The sequence below is a fragment of the Limanda limanda genome, chromosome 3 (assembly GCF_963576545.1).
Source record: "Limanda limanda chromosome 3, fLimLim1.1, whole genome shotgun sequence".
Lineage (NCBI taxonomy): Eukaryota > Metazoa > Chordata > Actinopteri > Pleuronectiformes > Pleuronectidae > Limanda > Limanda limanda.
This window is the reverse complement of record NC_083638.1, coordinates 16742053-16767460: the sequence shown is the minus strand read 5'-3', so window position 1 is coordinate 16767460 and position 25408 is coordinate 16742053. Positions and strand designations below refer to the sequence as shown.

At 41.4% G+C, this 25408-nt stretch overlaps 1 protein-coding gene across 3 annotated transcripts; it reads left to right on the top strand.

Moving 5' to 3' along the window:
* Positions 1 to 3104: 3104 nt before the first annotated feature.
* Positions 3105 to 23419, top strand: esrp2 (epithelial splicing regulatory protein 2). 3 transcript variants are annotated; one of them, XM_061067774.1, is made up of 17 exons: positions 3105 to 3222; positions 3416 to 3568; positions 4023 to 4151; positions 11395 to 11508; positions 12193 to 12307; positions 12566 to 12661; positions 13454 to 13508; positions 14025 to 14135; positions 14287 to 14419; positions 14578 to 14620; positions 15953 to 16254; positions 17293 to 17526; positions 18036 to 18234; positions 18985 to 19189; positions 19318 to 19516; positions 20711 to 20811; positions 22071 to 22139. In XM_061067774.1, exons 2-16 carry the CDS (start codon positions 3437 to 3439, stop codon positions 20795 to 20797), a joined length of 2154 nt encoding a protein of 717 aa, XP_060923757.1. In that variant the 5' UTR covers positions 3105 to 3222; positions 3416 to 3436; the 3' UTR covers positions 20798 to 20811; positions 22071 to 22139. The 3 variants fall into 3 exon arrangements, with proteins under 3 accessions (XP_060923757.1, XP_060923756.1, XP_060923755.1); XM_061067773.1 differs by having other exon boundaries at positions 22033 to 22101; XM_061067772.1 differs by lacking the exon at positions 20711 to 20811 and having other exon boundaries at positions 22033 to 23419.
* The last annotated feature ends 1989 nt before the right edge of the window (positions 23420 to 25408 follow it).

The window sequence follows — 25408 nt, the reverse complement described above, 5'->3', positions numbered from 1 at the left end:
TGAAAAGGGTGTGACAAACACTAATGCGTGTCAGACGAGATTGCACAAGAAAACTGCCTCACGCACAAGACTTTTTCTTACAGAATGAGGAAGCAATTTGCGCGTAAGACAAAATTAGTAGTGAGGTATGTGCCCAGCATACCCACTACCATTCATGACCTATTCCTATAACTTGCCTTTGTATTATGTAATTGAATTAACACATTGTACTTTGGGTTTAGTTCTTTGTAAATTAAAGATATGGTGTCATTGTGACAAAAGTAAAAAGAAGAAAAAGTTCCAAAGCACACACCCGCTGGATTTACAATATGTTGAAGGCAATCAATAACTTTTACCTCAATACTTTCCTTGCAGTGATTGTTTAAGGGATCACATATTTTGAAATACTATTACTGTAATCCATCTAAATTTAACCCATTATGGGCAAAACCTGCCAATTGGGACAGTTGAGCCACAAGGAAGACTTCACACTAAAAAAATCTAATTCGACACATGCACCAATGCGTCTAGTTTAGTCTTGCACAGGTTCCCTTCTCTCCTGTCTAACTTTTCAGCAGATTACACCAAAGTCTGGATCTTGTTCGTTTTTTAAGAAGCTAGAAGTTCCTTGCCTTTGTTGGATTGAAATATCTTGAAGTGTCTGAGATCTCAGTTGAAGCGTTTGCCAGACCAGTTCAGCCAGATAGAATAATTTCTGCGCAGGTAAGGAGACACTGGGATTTACTCTCGAGATTGGGGGATTTAAACGAGTGAAAGGAGGTGAACAGACAAAAAGCCTTGCATTCAACACAGTCTGCTGGCCCATATCGAGCAAAGCTGGGTGTGTCGGTAGCAACAAAACATGGCATTCTGGGAATCGAGCCAAAGACTAGCAAAAACTCCAACAGACCAGTAAGGACCTGTGGGGTGATTAAAAAACAGTAGGTTGTAAACGGTTGCTGTTTGAAAGCGCCACATATTTTTCAAAAGGAGGAAAACTGCTCCCAGATAACAAACACTAGGCATTGTAAAAAGTAAGATACTTATATGTGTGATGAGAAAATCAAACTGTAATTTTTAGAGGGTGAATGAGGATCAAGTATTCCCTCTCACCTTTTACTTATAACTGCAACATCACCTGCCGACCTGCTCCATCGCTACAGATCAAGTAGGTCACTGCAGGTGCTCTGACATACTGGTTGTCCCACATACGTGTTTGAAAACTAAATGTGACTGTGGTTTCCAGGTTGTGGCCAAAAAATTACAGCATACTCTTCTTATAGATTGAATTATGCTTAATCTGTTGCAGCAGCTCAAAACCTGTTTGCTCACACTGGGTTTTGTCTTCCCATGTGAATTGTAGAGTTTATATTATAAACTTTATTTTTATTAAATGAGAACATGCTTCACAGAGTGGACGGAAATTTGTTTATGGAACTATGATATTTAGTGTGTGCAATTTGGTGCAGCCTTTGATTTTAAGGGGACAGTAGGGCCTTGGTGGAGGTATGCGTCATTCTAGTTCTTAATTGTAACACAAACACACAAGACAAGAGGGAGGACAGACAATGTAGTGAGAGGATGTTCTTCCTGCGGCAACTGAGGAAATTCAACATGCCGCGGAAAGTGATGGTTGAGTTTTACACAGCCATCATTGAGTCCATCCTCACCTCATCCATTACCGTCTGGTTCGCTGCCTCCACTGCCAAGGACAAGGGCAGACTGCAGCGGATCATAAGGTCAGCTGAGAAGGTCATCGGCTGTGACCTGCCGGCTCTCCTACATCTGTTCCACTCCAGGACCAGTAAGAGAGCAGGCAAGATCATTGCTGATCCTTCACATCCCGGTCACCACCTGTTCCAGAGACTTCCCTCCGGAAAAAGGTTCCGGGCTATCAGGACCAAAACGTCTCGCCATCTGAACAGTTTTTTCCCCGTGGCAGTGGGGCTCACAAACAAGCCCCCTGCACCACACTGACTCTACCCCACCAGCCCCCCCCCCCTGCACATAATTTATAATTTATAACTTATATATTACTGGCACTATCACCAATCTCTGCACCTTCGCACAGCACGTGCCCATAACTCTTTTACTCTGTTACTGTATATATGTATATACTTTATTCTACTTTATTCTATTTTATTTTATATTATTCTATTTCTTATATATTGTTGTTTTTTCTTATATTGTTGTTTTTATGTTCAGTGCACCAACGACACCAAGTCAATTTCCTATATGTGCAAACATACCTGGCAAATAAAAGAATTCTGATTCTGATTCTGATTCTGATTCTGAAAACAAATGTGTCGCTGAGAGGCTAAGGTCGGGTCTAATACTTTTAATGACGAACTAATTAAAAATCACTGAAATCCGTAAAAATGCATTTCAACTTTTATTAAAGATAAGATGATCCATTTATAGGAAAGTGCACAAACTCCTAGATTAAAATAATCACAGTGATCCAACGGAAAATAGCGCAGCGGTAAACAAAATATAGAGCGTACCCTCTCTTCCTCTCTCCCCCACCACAAAGGTGAACAAGTGCTCACATAAACTATAACCCCGCCCATATCTCATGTGACCTACTTCCTGCCAAATTAATATGATCACAAATAAACAATAAATTACAAATAATACCACCAAAATAGAAACCCATAACCAAAATAATAATAATGTTAATATTCTTCTTTGACTCATTCATGGCTCCTACAGACAACAAATCAAAGTAAATAAAGCAAAACGGGTCTTTAAAATCTAAGAAAATAAATGATATAATACAAAATCAGACAGTGGGTGAAATAATAAAACATAATTTTAACTTAATGGCAAAAGACAAGGATAAAAAAACATGAGTAGCAGCAACAAACAAGTAAAGGCCGTCCTGTAACATTTATATTCCCTAACTCTTTATCAGTGAACCATAATCAGCCTCTGGGGGTTTCACACTATGGTTTCACAGGCCGATCTGCCGCACTACTTCCTGATCCGACGGCTAACGACCAATGAGATCACAGCACTCACCTCAGCGTCCCGCCTTTACCTTTGCGCAGCAGCCAATAGGCGCCGCCGCTGTGGCTCTACTCGCGCAGGGGGCCGAGCCACACAGGTAGCTGAGGGGAGGAAAAAGAAAAAAAAAGCTCCGGGGCTTGTCATGGAGTTGGCGTGAAAGAAACACGGATTTCCTCCCTTCTTTACCAGTTTAACCAGTATCTCTGGATACTACACACTCAAGTACTGCGACAGGTACAGTCTCTGACCGCAAGCTCCTCCGTGGCTCCTCTGGAAATTATCTCCCTTCTTTATTCCTCTCTCTCTCTCTCTCTCTCTCTCTGCGTGTCCCTCAATTGAGTTTCCAGCCCTTTTGTTCGCTCCTCTTGTCACTTGGAAAAAGGTGAACCCTCGTGTATTTTTATTTGAATCTTTGCTCTAATTGTAGTTTTTACCCTTGTGGTCCCTGATGGCTTCGCACAGTGATACTCTGGTGGTGTTCTTTGGGGCAACAGCTGGTGCAAATGGGGGTAAACTGGGTTCGGATGAGAGGGAAATAATTCTCTTGGTGTGGCAAATTGTGGATCTACATGAGAAAAAGGTACGGACCTTTCTGACCCCGTTCTTTGTACGGTTCCTTGTGTAGTGTGTGTGTTTGTGTGTGTGTATTGGTATTGTGTGTACTTGTAGCGTGTTAGACATTTAAACCAACATGGTGTGCTCCCTGGGGACCGTCTGTAGCTCCTCATGCTAGCTGCCACAGGTGTGCGACCAGAACCTGACGAGCAGACGAGATGGTGTTACTTCATCTCATGGAGAAAACACACCATCTTGGTTTGGCCTGTCAACACTTTAATTGACAATTAATTGCTTTTAGCAGCTATATTGTCAATTGTTTGACTGTGTTTAAAAAATATATTTTTATTTAAAAAAAAAAAAAAAAAAAAGTTGTCTGAATGTGGGGTGTATAGTGTTAAGGCTACTTTATTGTCACAAGTTCGCATGTGTATGTGCACGCTGCATCCTGCGCCATGAAACGTTAAATCCGTCCACAGGTCGGGAAGCTTCACAGATGTGTTGTCAAGCCGGACACTTTGGAGCTGACAGACCAGTGTAAGGAGGAGACAGGACTGACTCTGGACGATGTCCTCAAGGCTGAGCCCCTGGACAAAGCTCTGCAACAGGTGAGCCCTACTGCTAACTCTGCACAAACATCTTCAAGTTTCAAGCTTTATTTGTCATATGCAAGTCAACACAGGGTCAACTGTACTATGAAGGTGTTGGACAAGAAGAAACCCGTCTGCTCAGCAGTGCAATAGTTCAATTAAAATAAAAGCCTCATGAGAAACGTCTCACAGATGTACTGAATTCACAACAGAAACAGCTCTCTCTCTCTCCTCAACTCTCTTTGCCGCTAGTCACATCACAAGAAACAAATTAAACCAAGACAACTTTCTACTTGTTTTTTGCCCAGAGCGAGATGTGACATGACAAGCCCAATTCACCCGATGACCTTTTATAAAAAATGATCTTCCACCTGGTGGAGATGTGTCATTGCTCTTGGCCCCTGACAGTTAAAACTCTGCTGACAGTTTGCAGAAGCTTAGCAGCCAGGACGGGCAGAGCCCGGGGCATGTGGAGATAAGGAGGAGTCGCAGGTCTAGTCTTGTCTTGGCCTGATGCGTGTTGCAGACATCTGGAAGGCGGAATGTTTACCTGGGACTGTGCCTTGCTTTAAGGCTGCAGGACTGGCAGGAGCAGAGACCTTTTCAGATCTTGCAGGCTTAAAGGGATAGTTCACCTAAAAATGAAAATTCACTTATCTACTCACCACTATGCCGATGGAGGGGTGGGTGAAGTGATTGAGTCCACAAAACACTTTTGGAGTTTGAGGGGTAAACAGCGTTGCATCCAAATCCAATACAATTCACATCTTCAAATGTAAAAAATGACAGAAAAGGACACAACATGCCTCTGTACTGCTCCTGTGCAATCATCCAAGTGTCCATAAGCCCCGGCATTCAAAATTGACTGGAAATTGCGTCATTTACACCATGTTTTTAGTCTTAACGTCCACTGATATACTCGGACACTGGGAGGACACCACAGGAGCAGTATGTAGGCAATTGTATTGGATTTGGCTGCAACACTGTTTACCTTATAGTGGTGAGTAGATGGAGTGAATAAAACATTTTCTGTGAACTATTCCTTTAATTCTCCGCAGACAGTTGTGCAACTTATTTATGACCATCATTTGAATCTGCTGTCTGGTTCCTCCCCATCAGGAGATGTGTTATGACAAAAGTGCTTATGTTGCCAAACATGTTTTTCAACCACCCTTGCAAGAGTGTATGTTTGCACTGGGTGAACCTGTATTCCATAGTATAAAAACCTCTCAGTCATGTTGGACCAGTGTCAGGGCTGGCTGTTAGTGTTTCTGTGGTTTGAATACCACACATGCACAAACAGGTTGGTTTGGTAATCCATGAAAAATGTTGTAAATTGTTTCTGAAGCTGTACACCATGAACACTACTCATGGTTTGATCTACATGCTCACACCACTTGTGCCTCATTTGTACAGGCCTGGTGAGACTCAAGCTCCACTGTAGGTTAGTTTGTGTGCTGAACCTTCAAATATTAACCCAAGCAATCAGCTCGTTCTATTCATACCTTTGTCCGGCTGGTTACTTTCTCTCACTATTGGTCCCTCAAAGATTAGTTTTATCCTTGTTGATACAGGCAAGAAAAGAAAATGGTAGTTTGAAGTGCTTTACAGAACTTTAGTTCAGAGGTTTGTGGGTCAGTTTTTCTCTTCTCAGAAGGGGGGTACACATTGATAGAGGGGGAACAGGCAGCTGCCTCTTATTAGTGGGCTTGTGACATTGACCTGTGGGTTTGAAGACCCAAGGACATTTGTTACTTTGCTGAGATAAGCAGGGCTGTTTAACTCTTTGCAGTTTGCCAGCTATCTTCCATATCACTGAATAAATGATATTGAAGTTCTTTATGGTCTTTTACATATGCTTTGCAATTTTACAGTACATGTAGGCGTAATCTGGAATCTCTTTACATGTTTCATTCAAAATGCCTACATTGGACCTTCAGTCTAGCAGTGTACAAAGGGTTTCCCCCCTACACCTTCACTGATCACACTGCATATTAATGAAATCTGTAAACGAGCCAATTTCAAGTTGTCAAGTTAGACCTGAGCTTTTTATCAGTCCCATCCCACTTGTTTTTCACAACCATGAGCAGCAGCTGAGATTGAGAATTACGATATATATTGAGCTGTGATCACAAACGCTAAAGCTTTAATGTAATAAATGTATCTATTGTTGCCGCCAAGATTAATTTTGATTGCTAACGCTAGTTCCAGCGCACGAGTCAGAACATGACTGTCAACCAAAGACGGCGCAGACAGTCCATTTTAAAGAGAAAACAGTGATTTAAAGACCTTATGTGGATACATCATTTTGGCATGGCTGTAGCTGTGACAGTTTAACTACATCATGTTGTGTACACTTCACACCTGCAGCTCTCTGTGGTTCCTGGGAGTGAGCTGATGGATGTTTTACCTGTTGTGAAGCTGTTGCTAACTGACTGTACTGGTTTCGTTTGGGACTCTGAAAGCATGCCACAGCCTGTGGGGAGATTGCGAGACCGCACACACTTTGCTGTTATTGTTGCTTAAATGAAACTGTGCATTCTCGTAAGCACTGTGTAATGATTTTTCCACTCTGTGAGGCCACTAGCCGAAATACTGATTGGTGTCTCTGACTTTGAGGTGAGTCAGTCCTTTGGTTCTTGCTCATAGAAGCATGTTTGTCATTGTGAGATTGTTATCGTGATGAATCGCATCCACGGATGATTTGCACAACCTTGATTTTGAACACATTGTCAAAAGGCTGCAAAAAAGGTGACTCTCGCAGATCACTGATTTGTATGAAGCCAAATGGATTATGATGATAATGACTGATCAGATAATGTAATGGCATCCACTGCAATAACTTGATAATTTAATTTTAACAGGGATTGAAGTTTTTAACATTGGGGTTGTGAGTGATCATGCGCTGCACTGGGAAAACAATTTCTTAGCTGTGAGTGTTTATGTTTGTTTCACACAATCATGACCTACTGTTTGCACTAGAAACTATTTATTTGTCAATTCCTTCACTGCAAAAGAAACACGTGATTAAGTGATCAATAGTTGCCACTAATTATTCTAACATAAACTTTTACGTATTTTAAGATTGCACTTGAAGTCATAGAGTATGTTTTTGACCCAGTAATTTATTCCCATCCTCATCATAAGCAATCGTACAACACTTGTGTCACAAAATGCATTGTGATGAAGGTGTGGCTTCAGGTAACTTAAACAGGTTGGCAAAGGGAATGCACTGTCACCACTCCCTGTTGCTCTTATCAGAGTTAGTTTCAGCCGCCACCACCCCCAACCTCACCTCTGCATACAAACAGTCCACCTCCACTGAAGAGCAAACCCTGATAGGACCACGTTCAAAGGCCACTTCCTCCCCCTCATCCCTCTCCAAGGGTAGAATTAGGCGGAACATTTTTTTCCTGCAATAATTTTGGGAGAAACATTTGTTGATTTTGAATTAATCATAAAATTCATTACATTTTCGCTCAGATATTAAGGTGGCATTGTCATTCAGGACCTTTGACATGGGTTATGACATCATTACTGGTAGAGAGTTGACAGCAGAGCCAAGTGTGCCAAGGTATGATGATGATTGTTGTATAACTTAATAATTCACAGTCCTGTTTGTTCAGTGTTTTTTACAAACATTTATATTGATTGTTAATTTATGATATATGCACTTTTTTTTGACTTCATGAGTTTGCTTCAGTGTTCTGTTGCTTCTACTGATCTGTTGCCTGCGTGAGATTTGTCTTCCTGTTCAGCTTGTTTGCTCAATTTAAGCTGTGGTTTTAAGCTCAAAGTTGAAAAGGATAGGTGTGTCAGCGCCTCGTCTATAACATTTGCTTTTCTCTCTGTAATCCGGCTTCGATAGTTGGCCAAGGTGGAGCTTCAGGCTCAACTATGAGCAAACACTGGTCCTGTTATCACTGTAAACATAACATTGTGCATCATGTCTTTGCCTAAGTGTTCTGCAAAATTAATCTACAGAACTTTGGAGAATCATAGTTTTGGATCCATGTGTTCACCAGTAGAACATTGCAAGTATTTAGGTGGGTTAGATAAGACACCCGATTTGTTAGGTAATTGTGTGAGCTTTAAGATATATACAGCTCCCAGAGAAGAAAACAAAACCGAGCAAATGCTGCACAAGTGACGACCTGTTCAGAATATTAGCAGTCAATGTTCTATTTAATTTGGGTCTAATAAGAATTCAAAGACTTTTATGCATGTGCTAACCGGGTGTTTCATGAACAGTGAGGTCAGGACACTGTTGAAACAGACTAGTTGAACTGAAACTTGATCAACATTGATGCTGCAGATAAAGCTGATGTTGCCAAGACATCCTAAGAGTTACATATATTTTCAATTTATGATAATTCATATTTCGACAAGAGATGGTTGTCTTGTTCATCAAATGTAAAGCTCACAAAATGAATCTGGCCAATGTGTGCATTGTTTCACAGCTTTTGTCCTGGGCTCCACCTTTTGTGGATAAGAATGATATTGTGGTTTCATACCCAGTTGAGCATGTGAGTTATCAAAATGTACCTACGTACCAGACCCATTGTTCTCATGCCTTTTTTAATATAAAAATGATTCAGCTTTCATGAGTGGAGCTGTTTGGTCACCTGTTCATGAGTGAGCAACTCTAGACCTGTATTTACTTGTGCAAGTGGAGGACTCGGCACCTCAATGCCTCATTAACCTCCAAATAACTATAAGTGTTGAATACTGGTTTGGAAAGTAGTAAAGTGCAGGTTTGTGCAGGCAAATATTTAATTAATTGATTCTCAAATTATGAGGATTACACATGATATACATAAACGATAAGTTAGAAGAGAACTGAGGTTTATGAAAAATCATTAATATATAAATCGATAATTCCTGAAAAAATTGTACCCAATATATTTGCATTGGAAAACTCTCTCCACACCTTGTTGACCTATATGAATGGTTGATCACTTTAACCATGATCACCACAAATAGTTTCCACCTAATTAAAGTCCAATGTTTGCCCAAGTTTTAGGGTTTTGGTATTCTCCATAGACATTCATAATTCAGCATGCCAGTGTACTGTCTGTTTTGTTTAGACGGCCAACTTGAATAAGTGATTTGAAATTGGCAGCTATTTGTTTGTCTGGTTCCTTTTTGCCTCCTTACCAATGCCATGCAACATTTTTGGAATTTGCACAGGCCCTTGAACTTTACAAATATTTCCCTATTTACAAATATTGAAGTGTACACTACCTTGATTTGGACAATTGCAGTTTAAGCCATGGCCATCAATGTGTTTTTCTTTCTTTAACACAATAACAAAGTGCTTCACTGACTCAAAATCTTAGTTGTCACATTCATAGTTTTGAAAAGAAACTATCATGTTAAACACAAACCTAAAAGGGATCATTTTGTTGTTCTGTTTGTGTTCATGGTTCCACAGTCATTACCTAAGCCTTTTCTTCAGATCAATTACTCTTGCGTGTATTTGTCCAGACACACCAAAAATCCTTTAATCTAACTCTGAAGCATTTGTTCCCTAGTCAGCAGCTGGCTGCTGTTGCCAAATAGCCCTATATTTCTCTCTGAGTGTTAAGGAGCGTGCCTCAACATGCACCTCTAATACTCCCCCAGTGTCTGAAGATCTGTCATATACAGCCAGTGGCCATGCGAAAAACCAGTCTCCTTTATAGACTGGTTTTGCTCTCACAAGGGCTACTTTCAGGGTTCAGGAAAGATGAAGGAAGAATCTAATATTTCAACTTTCTGACATTGCCAATGGCAGAAGTAAAAGGTTGTCTCTCTTACATTGTGGGCAAGGGAATACATGCAGCATTGAAGTCAGCATGACTTCAGAAAGGATTCAAGATGTCAATATTATGCAAATTAAGAGATGCAGAGATACCACAGACCTCCCCCCCTTCTTGAATTCAGAAAATAAACTTAAAATGTGAACACAAATTCTCCTCTTCACATCTTCTGTATTTTAATCTGTAATATAAAAGTTTATAACTGCAGACCTAAAAGCCCATACCAAAATGTCTGAATGCTCATATCGTTAATTTTTTTAAAATCAACTGATAAATAAGTCAAAGCTATAAAATCGCTGCATAACTAGCCATTTGGATTGAGATGCCAAAACAGTGGGTTATTGTGGGTGTTGGATTTTGGTCAATGTGAAGCAAAAGAAAAATTGAGTAATAACTCTAATTAGGTAATGAGTGATCACAGTAAAATATTCACCCGAATCCCTACAATTTGTGATTGTCTAAATCTGACCTGGTTCATTATTATAAAACTGGAAACAACATACTCACATTTGTAAAAGTGTTACTGGTTCTACAGTTCTTAATGAGAATCAACAGCTTTGTTTTGCCAGTCTACCTGGTTGACTCGCATGGTTCTCAAACAAACCGTAGCACTCCCACATCTTGACGCAAATCAGTAAGTTCCGGCACAAGATTTAACAGTATGCCTTCATTCCAAAAAGTCAAAGAAAACAAGGAGCTAGTGAAACTTTTTGCAGCTTAATAGTTTTTCTTCTGATTTGGTATTTCAAACTGGTGTGAAAAGATTTCAGTAACCCTGAACACAGTGCAAGTGATGGCCTCTATTGACAGTTGAACACTGCCAACAGGTTGTCACAACACAAGGAATGGGGCTCATTGAGTGTGGTAGTTAAAAATAAACATGTGCCTATGAGGGAGGTGCTGGTATTTAGGGTCTAGGGTTGGGTGAGGTGGACTTCATTTTATGCAAAGTGGAGTCGGACAGGTTGGACTTGTATGGGTTGTTTTTCCTTTTGCCTGCATGTGACTGTAGGTCATGCTCAGCTAGAACTGTGATCCTGGTGATTAGCGTTGTTGATCATTCCTCTCCTTTGTCTGCTCTCGTTCTCCCAAGGCAAACACTAAAACTTGTTCGACGAGCCTCATTCCTAATGACACCCAAACACGCATTCAAATGTCAAACAACACTGTCTTCACGTGTTTGCCCTTAGACTGAAGTCTTATTCCTGAGTCTCACTTTCATAGTGTAGATGGTCTTTGGATAACAAATATTAAACTATTTCACTTGCGTATTATTAAGCCACAAGGTGTATGCAAAGTAATCCAAATTACATATCTCGTCTTTTCCTCTGCAAAAATACTTTTAGCTGTGGTATGTTCAGGTTTGACCCAGAGTCCCACTTTGAATATGAAATACATATCACTTGTAATGAAATCCAGGTTTAATTTCCCTTGTCTTTCTCCTCTCTTTCATTATGCAGTTCCAGCAGTCGGTGTCATCAGAAATAAAGGGTCTCGGCAGAAGCTCTTGCACACTTTGTGTCGACAGTCCCCTTATCATCCGACAGGCCCTTCACCCCGAAGCCTCCAAAAAGGTATTTGTTTTCAATGTTTCACCACACTACAGATACATGCCACAACTATTTTAGATTAATTTAAAATCTAAAAAAAAAATATGCATCAGGTTTTAGGCAAAACAATTTGAACTCCTGCTATAGTCATGTATAATTCATTAATTTCTAGAGATATACTGAAGTTAAAAGCCATAAGCTTCATACATATGTTTATCCCCTCATTGATTATTACTAGATGATATTACTAATGAGATGAGTTTTGTTTGAATTTGTCCTTTATGCTGCCTTCAATACTGAGTAATACTGATGGCAGCAGATGTATACCTTGGTCTACTAAATTTCTCCTTTCTTTGTCTGTTAGCTTCCTGATACAGTATAACATACCAGAGTTCAATGCTGTCTAACAGAATGTTTGGAATTTTAGGGACGCTTAATGTACTTTATGCCATAGATTGTGTGTATATATATATATATATATATATAACGTGTCTCTAGGCTAAAATCACTTTCTGTCTCAATTTGACTGCATTAGTCTTTGTAGGAATGCCCAATCTAGCCATCAAGGTTCTGAGCTTCTGACCCGGCATGTCCGTCTGCTGCCTCCCAAACTTAACTTCTTCATAACTCAATCTTTCACAGAATACCATACAAGAGTTCAATGCTGTCTCACTGACTCGTTTTTTCTTTTTCTTTCTTTCTTTTCAGAATTTTGTCCTTCCTGAATGTTTCTTTTCATTTGTGGATGTGAAAAAAGAGTTTCACAAATGCTGCCCCAACGCTGGCCCCGTGCAGAAGCTAACGCTTCCCTCCATGTTGGAACGTATCATTTTCTAGTCTGTACGCTGACAACAGTATTTGTAGTTGCATCTTATATATATTCTGTGCTATAAATGTTTCTTTTAACTATGGTAAGACTCATGTAAAATTGTTCATGCACCCATTTTGATAAGTTGAACTGTATTTTGTAGCCTTTGCCATTTCAGTCTAAAATTGTTGACGTAAAAGATTTGAGTGAAACGCATTGTAAGACGTCAAAATGGCAGCTGAAGCTGGGAAACACCCTTAACTCTCCATGCAGACGTTGGTCTTCCTGCTGTCTCAGAGGAACTGATGGGTGTGAGGGAGGTGGGGAGCATGGTGCAACTGATGCTCTGCATCCTGGCTGAACCCCACAGTAAGTAACCGTTTGAGTTTCAACCTAAAATGATCTGAAATTGACCCAGAGACTGAATACCTACAATCTCCCCCGGCACTGTTCGTGTTTTAACTCTCACCAATGACTGTCCTGTGGAGAGGAAGCAGAAAAATACCTGGCCCATAAAAAAACACAACAATCGGATGATATGACCTCTCATAACGCACTTTGACCTGCCTGGTTGTTTGAGTTTATACAAACATCACTGAGGCCAAAGCCCAAATATATACAGACACTGCTTTTAACTAGGAGGTGTCATAGTTGTTTACAAGCCAGACAACATTTAACTTGATACTTCTTATAGTTTTAATTTTGCATCCAGGTGTTAAAGGATACCTATTACTATATCAAATAGTGAAGTAAAAGTAATCTCTGTGAGAAGTCAGACTGCTCTCTGAACAGCTCATCCTACATCCTCATCCTGTCATCTTGTCACTGATTTCTTTATTTTTAAGTAAGATTCCTGAGCTGATATTCCCTGTTTTAGTGAGACGCTCAACAGAAAGTTTGAGTAAAAAAAAAAAGGGTGACCTTTTAAATCGCATGTTAAAAACAGTGAATGATTGATGTTACACTTCTGATATGTAACAATGCAAATAAATCAAATGTGAATCAGTCCCTTCGGGCTTAACCCCCTTAATAACAGCAAAGTATGGCTTTGGGCATGATAACGCAACAGGAATGCATAACTCAGGTCTGTCTGTGAATTAACCTTTTCACCAACATGAAGGAAAACATTGTTTTCAATTTCCCTTTCCTTCATTCTTTTAGATCACAAATTCTCCTGTGGTGAAACTGTGAAGTACAAGTTTGATTCTGGCACATGGTATGTATGCAAGTTAGTTTTTGTCTCATTCTGTCTCTCTTTGTGAATTTCTGCTCTACCTGTTTGCCTGCAGTGTTGTTTGCAGACTGAAACCCCCTCAAGCCATGTTCAGACTTCAGACCTGAGCACAGCTAAAGGGCTCTGAACAGTCATTACAGCAACAGGGAAACAATAAGTGTGTCATTAAAGCTGTCCAACTTTGCCATCAAATGCTTAGCTGGCTATCCAGTAGCAGAGCACCAAATCCTGCTGTTCTTAGACGGCCAAAAGCCTAATACCCTGACAACCCCCTGACATTTAATCATGGGAGCATGTTACTGTGTGTAGTACTTACCGAGAGTGGCCTCTTCAGAGTGTCTACAGTCCTAACCCCAAGTTAAACGAGTGAGATAAATTGTTTCTCTAAAAACAAACTTTGAATAACTCATTATCATTCCTTTGCTCATTACTGTCAGATAGTCATTCATGTTTTGTTTCTCTCTCTCCTTCCTTCCTTCCTTATTGTGTATTGTGCAGCAGTAAGACAGAGCCGGTGGACAGTGAGACGGTAATCAGAGCGCGGGGGCTCCCGTGGCAGTCATCAGACCAAGACATTGCACGCTTCTTTAAAGGCCTCAATATTGCCAAGTATGTTGTATGTTGGACTCGCGCTTGCAACAAAATAAGTCGTAAATGTAATGCGTTGTTGGCACTAAGCGCTTTTGTACAGTGTTTGTCTGATTGTTCCGATGATATAACCATAACATCCTGTTGCTGAACCTTTTGCCCTTGTGTTTAGGGGTGGCGTGGCCCTTTGTCTTAATGCTCAGGGCCGGAGGAACGGCGAGGCCTTGGTTCGTTTCATCAACTCAGAACACAGGGACCTAGCCCTGGAGCGACACAAGCACCACATGGGTAGCCGCTACATTGAGGTCAGGTTCAGCATTTACCTCTTGTCCACTCTTCTATGTCCTTAGACCGATGGTGTGAGTCTTCAGTCAAATTTAAAGCTGCGTCTCTTTGTTTCAGATCATATGTTTCATGTCTTAAAGTTAAAATCTTTATGGTTTTCTTCTTCTTGTCTTCTCAGGTCTACAAAGCCACAGGAGAGGAATTCCTTAAGATCGCTGGAGGTCAGATTTCAGATTATTTTCCTCTCTTCTCACCATGTTTGTATGAAGGCTTGTGATGAAGGGCTTACTGTTGGCATGTGGTAGCCTTCTGTTTCATGGCTTTCCCGCTTCTTTGAGGAAAAACAAGACCCCTCCACATCTGCAAAAGAGCAGCCCTTTTAGTGACTGTAAAAGAGTGGCTCTAGCTCTCTCTCCTATTACCCGTGTCTTTGCCTCATCCCAGTGACTCCAACAGCTTATCTGGGACTAATGAAAGACGCTTTGTGAGGAGCTGCCCAACCCCTCAGAGACCAGTTGGAGAGAAATTTCACTCCTGGCTAACAGCAGCTCACCTGTTCCGCTCGGCCTCAAGCTCCTCTCCCCTGAGGGAGAGAGGGCCGATGGCCGGTAAAAGGCCCGACTCAGGGTCAACACAAAGATGGTGTGAAGAGACAAAGGCTTAGCCTGGGGCCTCGGGACCATAGAGCAGGAGCCAGTTTACACAAAGCAGAGATAGTGGACAAAGAAACAGTGACTCGGAGCAGATAACTTACAGTGACTGCCAGTCTGACTGTGGACTTTACCCAGATGAGTTTAGATCAATAGAGATTGACAGCACATTGGACTTTATGCAAATAGTTGCAGCAGACTAGACACTGCTGCTTTTATCAATTGAAAAGAAAACCTTGAACATGTAAATAAAAGTGTTATAAAAAGTCTTGACTATATAAGGCAGCGGCATCACTTTTAAGGTTGTTACTTCTTCTGCTTAGTCCTATAATGAACAGTGACAATTTAATGTTACATTTTCTTTACAAAATTCTATCTTATTGATAAAAAGTGTTTTGTGATCCTTAAAGAGTCACTGAGACTTATATTCAGTGTTTTTAGCTCAATCACTTGTCTGTCATATCTAGTGAGTATATTAAAACACTGTTCTTTATTTGGCTGGTCATATAATGTGTTTATTTCTACAGTAATAATAATAACAAACTATATTTATCAGTGATTGAAAGACTACAGCTCAAACAAGACTTCCCTGAACATGTGAGCCAAATATACATACAGTATGTCCACTCAACAGAATCCAAGCTGACACTGGGCAAGATTCAAATTTAGCTCATTATAAAAATGTATTGTATCAATATTGCTGTATATAAAAGCTGATTAATCTTGATCTCCATGTAACCTGCTACAACTGGGTGGGGCGTGTTTACTTAGAGCTGACAGCAGCTTAGTCAGTAACAGGGTTAGGGGTTAACAAACCTTGCTTTCTAACAAAGTGACACTGCGATGATCATATTTTTCCAACAAGCTGAAGCCGGGTGATTAATAACATCACTCTGTCTGTAGGTACATCTAACGAGGTGGCCCAGTTCCTGTCCAAGGAGAACCAAGTGATTATACGCATGCGGGGGTTGCCATTCACCGCCACTCCCCAAGAAGTGCTGTCCTTCCTTGGCTCTGAGAGCCCAGTTACAGATGCTGCAGAGGGTCTTCTCTTCGTCAAGTACCCTGACGGACGGCCCACTGGCGATGCCTTTGTGCTCTTCTCCTGTGAAGAATACGCCCAGAACGCCCTGAAGAAGCACAAGCAGATCCTGGGGAAGCGTTATATAGAGCTGTTCCGGAGTACAGCAGCAGAGGTGCAACAGGTACATTGTTTTATTATCTCCGCTAAGGGCGTTATGTTTTCATCTCTGTTTGGTTGTTAGTGAGGAATACAACAAAACTTGTTGGAAGCATGTGTTATAGTTCAGAGAAGAACCCAGAAGAAATTTGGTGCTGATATGGGGAATTATTTTTCACTTTTTTTAACATTGATGAAATTGTCTATTAGCCTATTTCACAAATTCCCTGGGAATAATTATTGGATCTTGAAAACATTTTCTTAAGGCGAGTGATATTTATTTTTTGTCCAATGTGGTGATGCTTGATTGAATTTAGGGGGACTTGGCAGAGCCGGTATTGGCTCCTACAGTTTATATTTAAGTTTCATTGTGACATGAAAAATACATGTACCAGAGTTTTAAAACTACTGCTGGAAAAAGTGTCCTGAATCAAAGATTTTAAAACGGATGTAATGTGACATAAAGAGGCCATTGGGGTTGTAATGGAACATAAATTGACCCTTCAAAGGAAGTGATTGGTAATAGTTAATTTGTTCAAGATGTTCAATATAATTGTATTTGTTATTGAATAATTCCGGAAATCTCTCAGGAAATGCAGTTTCATTGATGAATAATTAAAGGCATCATTCCTGTGTGATGTTTATTGACACTAGCTGAGCTCCATTTTCTGTCTACAAAGTATGGTGTTGAAGTATGTGATGAAATGCTCAACACAGTTAATAAATAGGTGATTGTGGAGTTAGTCCAAAGGAAAATGACGTCGGTTTTATAGCTCAATATTGAGTCATCCAAAGAAATCACTGGAAACTTTGTGTCCCTCAGCTTGTTCCTGTTGGCTGTGAAATATTTATAACAAGTGGACCTTGTTGTCGACATGTTCATTTAAAAGTTTTTCTGCATAAAATTTTGGACTGTCATTTGCACATTTACATAATCTCAATAACTGTTGTCAAGCAGTGTGTTGTCACTGCCAAGGACCCCCTATGAAATTGATAAAATAGTTTTGTTTTTTGGTTGAGAGACTCTAATTTTGATCAGTCCCTCCTCTTTCTCATTCCCCAGGTCCTGAACCGATATATGTCCACACCTTTAATCTCCACACTGCCCCCGTCTCCCATCATGCCCGTCCCGGTCCTTGCCACTCCTTCCTTCCTTCCAGCGGCCAGCTGCACACGTGACTGTATTCGCCTGCGTGGTCTGCCCTACACGGCCGGGATCGAAGACATCCTGGAGTTCATGGGAGAGCACACTGTGGACATCAAACCCCACGGAGTCCACATGGTCCTCAACCAACAGGTCAGACTGGTGGGGAGTTGTGGGCTTGCATACATTTCTCACTGTAAAGCCCCATGTCTTACAACTTATAACCGTTAAGCTGCCGTCAGATATCACTGTTGTAGAGGGAATGATTTAAAAACAAAATAAGTCTGAACAAATTTGGAAAGAATTTTATATAAATCTACATATTTATCAACAGAGGGCAGCAAATGTTTCATAAATACAATTTTCCCCACAGTTTTCCTTATCCCTTTTTTTTCTACCAGACCAACTCATGTATGAATGTGATGCTATTCTGAATCTCAAGCAACCACATGAATGGAGCATAATAATTATACAATTTAGATTTTTCATTTGTATTTTAATGTGCATTTGAACATGTGACAAATACTCGTAACATTTTGCTTCATTACTCAGCCCTATCCATCAAATTTAACTTTTGCTTTAAAAAGGCGGCCTTCTATAGAATTTTGTTGTTGGATTTGTGCTGTATTCTCATGAACACGGTTTCTTCCTCTCCGTTCCAGGGTCGGCCCTCTGGTGACGCCTTCATCCAGATGAGGTCAGCCGACAAAGCGTTCATGGTGGCCCAGAAGTGCCATAAAAAGACGATGAAGGACCGCTACGTGGAAGTGTTCCAGTGCTCCACAGAGGAGATGAGCATCGTGCTGATGGGAGGAACCCTGAACCGCAGCGGCCTTTCCCCTCCGCCCTGCAAACTTCCCTGTGAGTAAATCCAACCACGAGATTCATCGAGGCGGAAACAGCCTCCGCAAGGTCAGCAGTGTTGTGTCACTATGTTCTCCTGTTGGCACTGATGGTTTCCACCACTACCATCAGCTTCACACTGGTACTGGCTTGTTTGTAGGTAAGCAAATCCACAGTCACTAGTGTGTGGTAACCTTGTTAATGTGACAAACTAAATGTCACATTAAGCTTTGTAAATAACTACCTGGCACTCAGAAGGTGGTTTTACGGTCTAACATGTTGCTTAAAGGTTTTTTAATACCTGGAAAACTATGGATTTGTTTTCTTTAATACGTAATCTATTCATTATTTTCTTCAACTAACAGCCTCATAACAAAAGATGTTCAGTTTCAGTTAAAATGCTCTGTTGGTCACCCAATGGATGAATTTAATTGTTTATTCTAACCACTGTTATTAGTAACCATAATTTAAGTATGTCAGTGGGTTTTATGTTTGTCATATAAACGTCCTTTTTTCTTACCGAGGACCTGTTTATATCTATAAATTTTGTATTTGTCCGTTTTGTAAACTCAATACATTAAGTCTGAAATTGAATATGTGTAAGTCTCATCATGGTGCGTCTGTTATGTAACACGAGAGGCGTGTTGAAATGTACTGTGCAGCATGTTGAAACTGTTCGTATACTTAACACTGTCTCACTGCTGGCAGGACCGAGCATGAGTCAAACACAACATGTAAATGATCCGATGTATCTCTGTCTCCCTGCAGGTCTGTCCCCCCCCACAGCCTATGCTGCATTCCCCACCCCGCCAAGCATTATGTCTGAGGCTTCCCTCTACCAGCCCCCCCTGCTGGCTGCTCCGAGGCCTCCTCAGAACAGTGCACACAGCCCTGCTCACGCTTTGGCCTACTACCCCCCTCATCCACACCTGTACATGAACATGAACATGAACTACACAGCTTACTACCCCAGGTGAGTGAAGCATCAGCTCCCTCTCCCTATTTGCTCTGCTCATCCTTCCCATCACCAGTGGCTCTTTATCTATCCTCTTCTTTCAACTAAGATTAATGTTTTATGCCGTGTTCTCTCTCTGTCTCCAGTCCCCCAGTGTCTCCCTCCACAGTAAGCTACTTTGCGGCGCCACCAGGAGCAGTAGCAGCAGCAGTCGCAGCCCAGTCCCACTCTGCTGCAGCCGCCGCCTCTCCTGGGCTGCCCCAGCCTGGAGCCCTTGTCAGGATGCAGGGTCTGCCCTACAACACCGGAGTCAAGGACATCCTCAGCTTCTTCCAAGGATACCAGGTCAGTACATAGAGAAGTCAACCAATGCCATAGATTAACTAAAGCATTAACCTCCACCAAGGTCGAACAATCCTACGCATGATGTCTAGATCTTCTGATATCATGTATATAGATCATATGATCTTCTAGTCAAAACCTATGAAAGAGAAAATCTACGTCTTAATCAGAATCCACACCAAAGATAATTGATCTTCCCAGGCCCAGACCCATTCCTAAGTTTGGTGGAAAATGGTTTTGTAGTTTTTGTGTAATCCTGCTAACAATAAACCAACCAACAAACAGAACCAGGTGAAAACAACCTCCTCTGCAGAGGTAACAGAGAAATGTAATGTATGAAAGTAAAATGTCAGAAGGTGAAAACTTGTTTATCTCTTAGTAAAATCTTCATGATTAGATCAAATCTGCAGCTTCATTCCAGAAGGTTCAAGCCTGTTTACAGAAAGTTGTGCCAAACATTTGTAGCAGCCTCTTGACAATAGAGCTGAATTTAAATGCTGGCTAGTTTTATAATATACCAGGTGTGTTGCTCTATTTTTCCCACAGTCTGCAACCACACAAAATAGAATCTGAGGCTGTTGGGCCAGTGAGCCGATTTCCATTAGTGGTTTTTGTAAGAGATCCTTCCACAGTGTTGATCACTTAAGGGACACGTGTACACTTGTGCTCCTCGTCCCACCCCTCTCTTTGCTTCCCTTTTGTTTTCTCTGCCAGTCCAAATTAGGTGGAGCCCTCTGAAGCAGGTATGAACCCTGACAAGTGTGGTGTCAGATGTTTGAGTGGTTGGGAGGTAGAGGGGTGGGGTTTGAGGTGGAGGGGTTGTTGTTGTTGCACAGATCTGGAGTCTGCCTCATGACAGTAAGAAGTTGTGTGGTTTGTGTGTGACATAGATTAAAGCTGACTCAAGTGTTGACTGTTGGCTGAAACACAGTAATTGTATCCTGAATAGAGTGAGTGTGTGTTTCCCGCCTGCAGTTGTCTCTCGCACTGGTCGTGGGTGAGAAAACAATTCTTACACCAGCGCTTGGTGTCTTTTACCCACAATCCCCCACACCAAATGCATCTGTAGCCTGCAGCCAGGAGGAAAACCTGGAGTAATTTGACAGTGTATACTTGTGTGTCTGCGTGCTGTGATGTGTGAAACCATGTGGCAGCCTTCCCACCCTGACTGTGCGTTCATCATTGTGCTATCTGTAGTACGCCCCTGAGGAGTACAGCAGCTTGGTTCAAATGAGCGAACAGGCCAGGAGTCTGATTCAGCCCAAAGAATGGCTCTGTCTTTAGGGACTCACCCCAAGGTAAGAAGAGCCTCCAGGCCAGAGAACCAAAGTGGACGGAGAGGGCATTTCCTACACGTTTAGATTCAGACACATTCGCACTATTGCTCCGAACTCCCGGAGCTGCTGATCAAAACACGCAGGTAGTAAACCTACTGAGTCCAGTCCTCCTAAATAATTATTTTTGGGACTGAAATTACTGCTCAGACATAATGGCTACAGTCATGGAACAATTAAAGCACAACAAGATAACACATCATACACACGCTGAAGTCCAATTTGACTGCACTAGTCTTTGTAGGAAGGCCCAATCTAGCCATCAAGGTTCTGAGCTGCTGACCCGGCATGTCCGTCTGCTGCCTCCCAAACTAAACTGCTTCATAACTCAATCTTTCTCTGAAGCTCTGTGAGAGGAGTGTGGATCCCTGACAGACGTCTCTTTATAATCCAGTATGTTTGTATATAATGCACAGAATGTTTGGAATTTTAGAGACGCTTGATGTACTTTATGCCATAGATGGTGTGTGTGTATATATATATATATATATATATCTATATGTGTCTCTAGGCTTAAAACACTTTGTCTCACAATCATGCTTCTTACTTCTGATAAGGCTGTGGTGTCAGACTGAGCTTTTTTCTATTTATATAAGTACATTGTCAGTCTTTTCTTAACCTATAACTTGAGTGGCACCACAGCCTCCTGCAGTGGAGCACAATGTGCCCCACCCACTCCAGCAGGAGGTTTGGTGTTAGCACCGTGAGTTTCTGGTGAGAAATAATAGGAAGATGGAAAAACCAATGATCAAATAACCAGAGTGAGCATCAGTTCTTTTTAAGATATTGGTGAATGAATACAGCTCAGCTCTCTCTGACCGTCTCCTCTCATGTGACTCTCCAACATGAAGACTTTATGGCTTTTACTGGAATCAGCGCGTTCTTTCAAATCTGCATGTCTTAAGGAAACTGATTATTTGTTTTGCATTAAACCTTTGATGCAAAACATGGGTGCATGCAAACTAACGGATGATAATTGACATGTGGGTTTCAGGTCCTCTGTGTGAACAGCATGTAGTCTACTTTTACTTTAAGCTCTGCCCATTCTTCTCTTCTCTAATTGGACCAGTTTGATGAGCTGAACTTTCTCCCAGCATTGTTCCTATCCAGCTTTGTGGGCTCCCCCTGGTGGTTTCATGTTGCTGCTCTGTCCCCCCCCCCCCCCCCCTCAACCTCTATCTGCAGCTCCAGCCAGACGCCATCCTCATCTTGTACAATTTCAGCGGCCAGTGCAGCGGTGAGGCCTTGATCACCTTCCCCAGCGAGGAGTCGGCCAGGCGGGCTGTGGCTGAGCGCTCCACCCACCCCTTCTACGGTCAGCAGGTCCACCTGCTCTTCTGCAACTGACCCCGCCCCTTCCCTCAGTCTGTCGTCCCCTCAAAGAGCACTCACCTCCCGCCTTCCCCAAGGAACTGAACAAACTCCAGTTGATATCAGTGCTCCACGAAGCAGCTGCTGAACCTTTACCCTCCCTATGATCTGACGTGTGTTACTACACACTACGACGCTGCTGGCCCCGACACTCCTGAAGCCACTGGGGGAGTTTGAACATCCTCGGGGTGAAGCGGCTGAATGAAGTCATTAAGCCTTGCTTTGTGGTCATGACTCTGTGGATGTCACTGTGTATTAGCACCTACTGTAATATCTGGTTGTGGAGAGGAGATGTTGTGGAGCCTGGACACGTGTGTGTCAGTGGCTCAGTGTATTTAAAGGCTGTGTTTCTCATCAAGCTGTAGTTTCACCCTGAAAAGCTTGAGGCTGCACAGACATCTGCTATTGATCTTTTCTGTATGTTTCTGAATTTTCACTCACGACCACTAGATTTTTGTTTGTCATAGTTTATGGTCCTTTGTGTTAGCTGAATGCAAACACACGTGTATGTGCGTGCACAATGTTTATTCATTTAATGGTCTCCAGTGGTGCCATTGGAAAGTGAGAAAGAAAAAAGCCATAAAGACTTGACTTAGACTACTGAAACAAAGACAACTGTGTTCTTTAACTAATGAATCTGAACTTTGAGCTGCAGGGACTTTTGGTTAAAAGCAAAGTAACATCACAGATGTGCCAGTGAATCGAATGTGTAACATGTTGTTTTTTTTCTCTATAAAGCATTTATGTATATGACGTGTCATCATCCCATTTAGACCTTTTTGTCCAAGCACTACAGATTTGCTTTTGCTCCGATCAGAGTCAAAAAAAATGTTCATCTGAGTAGCATCGCAGATTAATACTATTTTTATTAATCCCATTTCTTTCGTTATGAAATCTAAATTGACAGACGTATCCTGAGGCCTTTTCGAATGATCCACCTCAGCTACTGTACATTCTATCTTGTTAGTTTGTTGTTTCCAGACTATAACTCAGTCTGTAACATCTTTAATTCCTGCTGCTAATAGCTCGCTTTATTTTTCTACAGTCTTTACTTTGCCTACATTACCAAGAGTGCAGTACTGGTCCATATGGAGCGAGGTCGCCCTCTAGTGGCAGATGAGATCTTTTTTTGCGAGTTTGAGACTTGCATGAATTTAGCTCTTTGTAAATGAGACTGTAAATGATAAAAATTGACAAATGATCCGTGTTTCGTTTTATTCTCATTTAAAGAGATTAGTTCATCAAACATCAATAAAACCAATAATAAAAGTGTATTTACTTTCCACAAGGGGAAGAAATGCACCTTTTGAAAACCGCCTTGACACGTTTCAGATAAACATATCGTTTAGTTATGAATTAAATTAAGAAATAAAACCTCATTGTCAAAGAACTGTTCTGGCACTCAGAAGCCAGAGTGCAGGGAAAACATTTGCAAAAAAGAAGCTGAAAATATAGAGGAGGATCCTCTGGGATAAATGCTGTCTGTATTTTCTTGGGAGTTTTGGGCCATCTCATGGTCTTCAGCAGCAGATCAAGTACGGCCTCTCAAGGCTTCTGCTGGAGTTCACCAAATCTGACTCTTTCAAATAGCAAGTAAAATTGCACTCAGAGTACATACCACCAGGGGTGGACTGGGACAAAAATTCAGCCCTGGCATTGTCTGTATAAGGTGTGATGTATGTTGTAAGGTGCAGAAGCAAAGGAAAACAAAGGCTGAGGGCCCCATGCCCCTGGAAGCAGCCTTTAGATCTGCAGCTGAAGCCCAGCCCAAAAGGGCAGGCCCAGGGTGACTTGAGTAAAAGTCTTAAAGTAGCTCATATTAAAAGTAATTAAGTATCAAAAGTATCTGGTGTTGAAATGTACTTAAGTATCAAAAGTAAAAGTACAAGTACTAAAATTAAAAATGCAAAGTGCTTTTTATAGTAGGCCTATACAGACACAAAACAACCCAAAATGTTTCTCCTCAAGATTTATCTCAACTGACTGAAAAATTACAACAACAATATGCATATAATGTATAATTTTACCAATTTTGAAACCTAGATGCTGAGTTTCAAATAGTAATGGACCAGTGCATCTAGAGACAACAAAGAATTAACTATAAACAAGTGCCTCTTGTGTCTGCCCAAGAACATTAATAAACCACAGTATAACCACTAAAACATTCTGTAAATATCACTAAACATGGACCTCTCATCAGTAGCAAGAGTGATACACAATGCCCCTTATGATAACTCAGCAAAGGGAAACCAGATCTAGGCACACAAAATAAGACACTATCTCTTATCCTATTCTAGAGGAAGTAAAAGTCGTAACAAGATTTCTGAAGGTGAACCTGCGGAGGGATAGACCAACCTCTCGCGCTCTCCCCCACCCTGGTTTGTGTTGTGATTGACAGCACTGTCAGGGCTCTCTGAGCCTGTCAGCCCATGATTGATTGACAATGACAAACAATAGACCAATAATATGTGTCGATGCTGGCAACACACTGCTAGCCCTCTGTAGCCAATTGGCCGGCCCAATTGGAGGGAATTTAGAGAGGAAGAAGAGAGAAAAAAAAAAACAACAACATAGCGGACCAGACCGGCCCACATTGGGTCAACGGCCCACCGGGACTTTGCCCGGTATGCCAGATGGCCAGTCCACCCCTGCATACCACAAAGGCCCAATTGTCCCCTAATGAAACAGCATTTAAATTCATTATGCAGGTATTTATTTGGATCGGCATCAAATCTCAACATACCTGATGTTTTTTCATTAAGATGCATGAATTACTCTGAGGAAAACGTCACATCTCACAGTGTGAAAGAACGAGGGAAAAGAAACAACTGTCCCTGATCTGCTACGAAATTAAAAGGGTTCTTCCTTGGCTCATGTTCCACCCCTCCACACTATTTCATTAAAAAGGGTTTTATCCATAGTGTTGCTTACATAAAAAACACACCCAGGTGAAAACATAACCTAATTGCTGGAAATAACAGTTATTTACCTTACTTACTTGGATATTGGCACCGAACCAGTAGCCTCTATAGACGGAAGTATACAACTTTGAGCAGCGTGGGTTTCCACGACATTACTGTAGTTATGTTGGTATATAGTCATCCCACCAACATTTTGAAAGAATGAAAAATGAAGTGTGAGCAGAGTTTGGTGTCAAAGACGAATCCCAAAACAGACACGAAGCCACGGC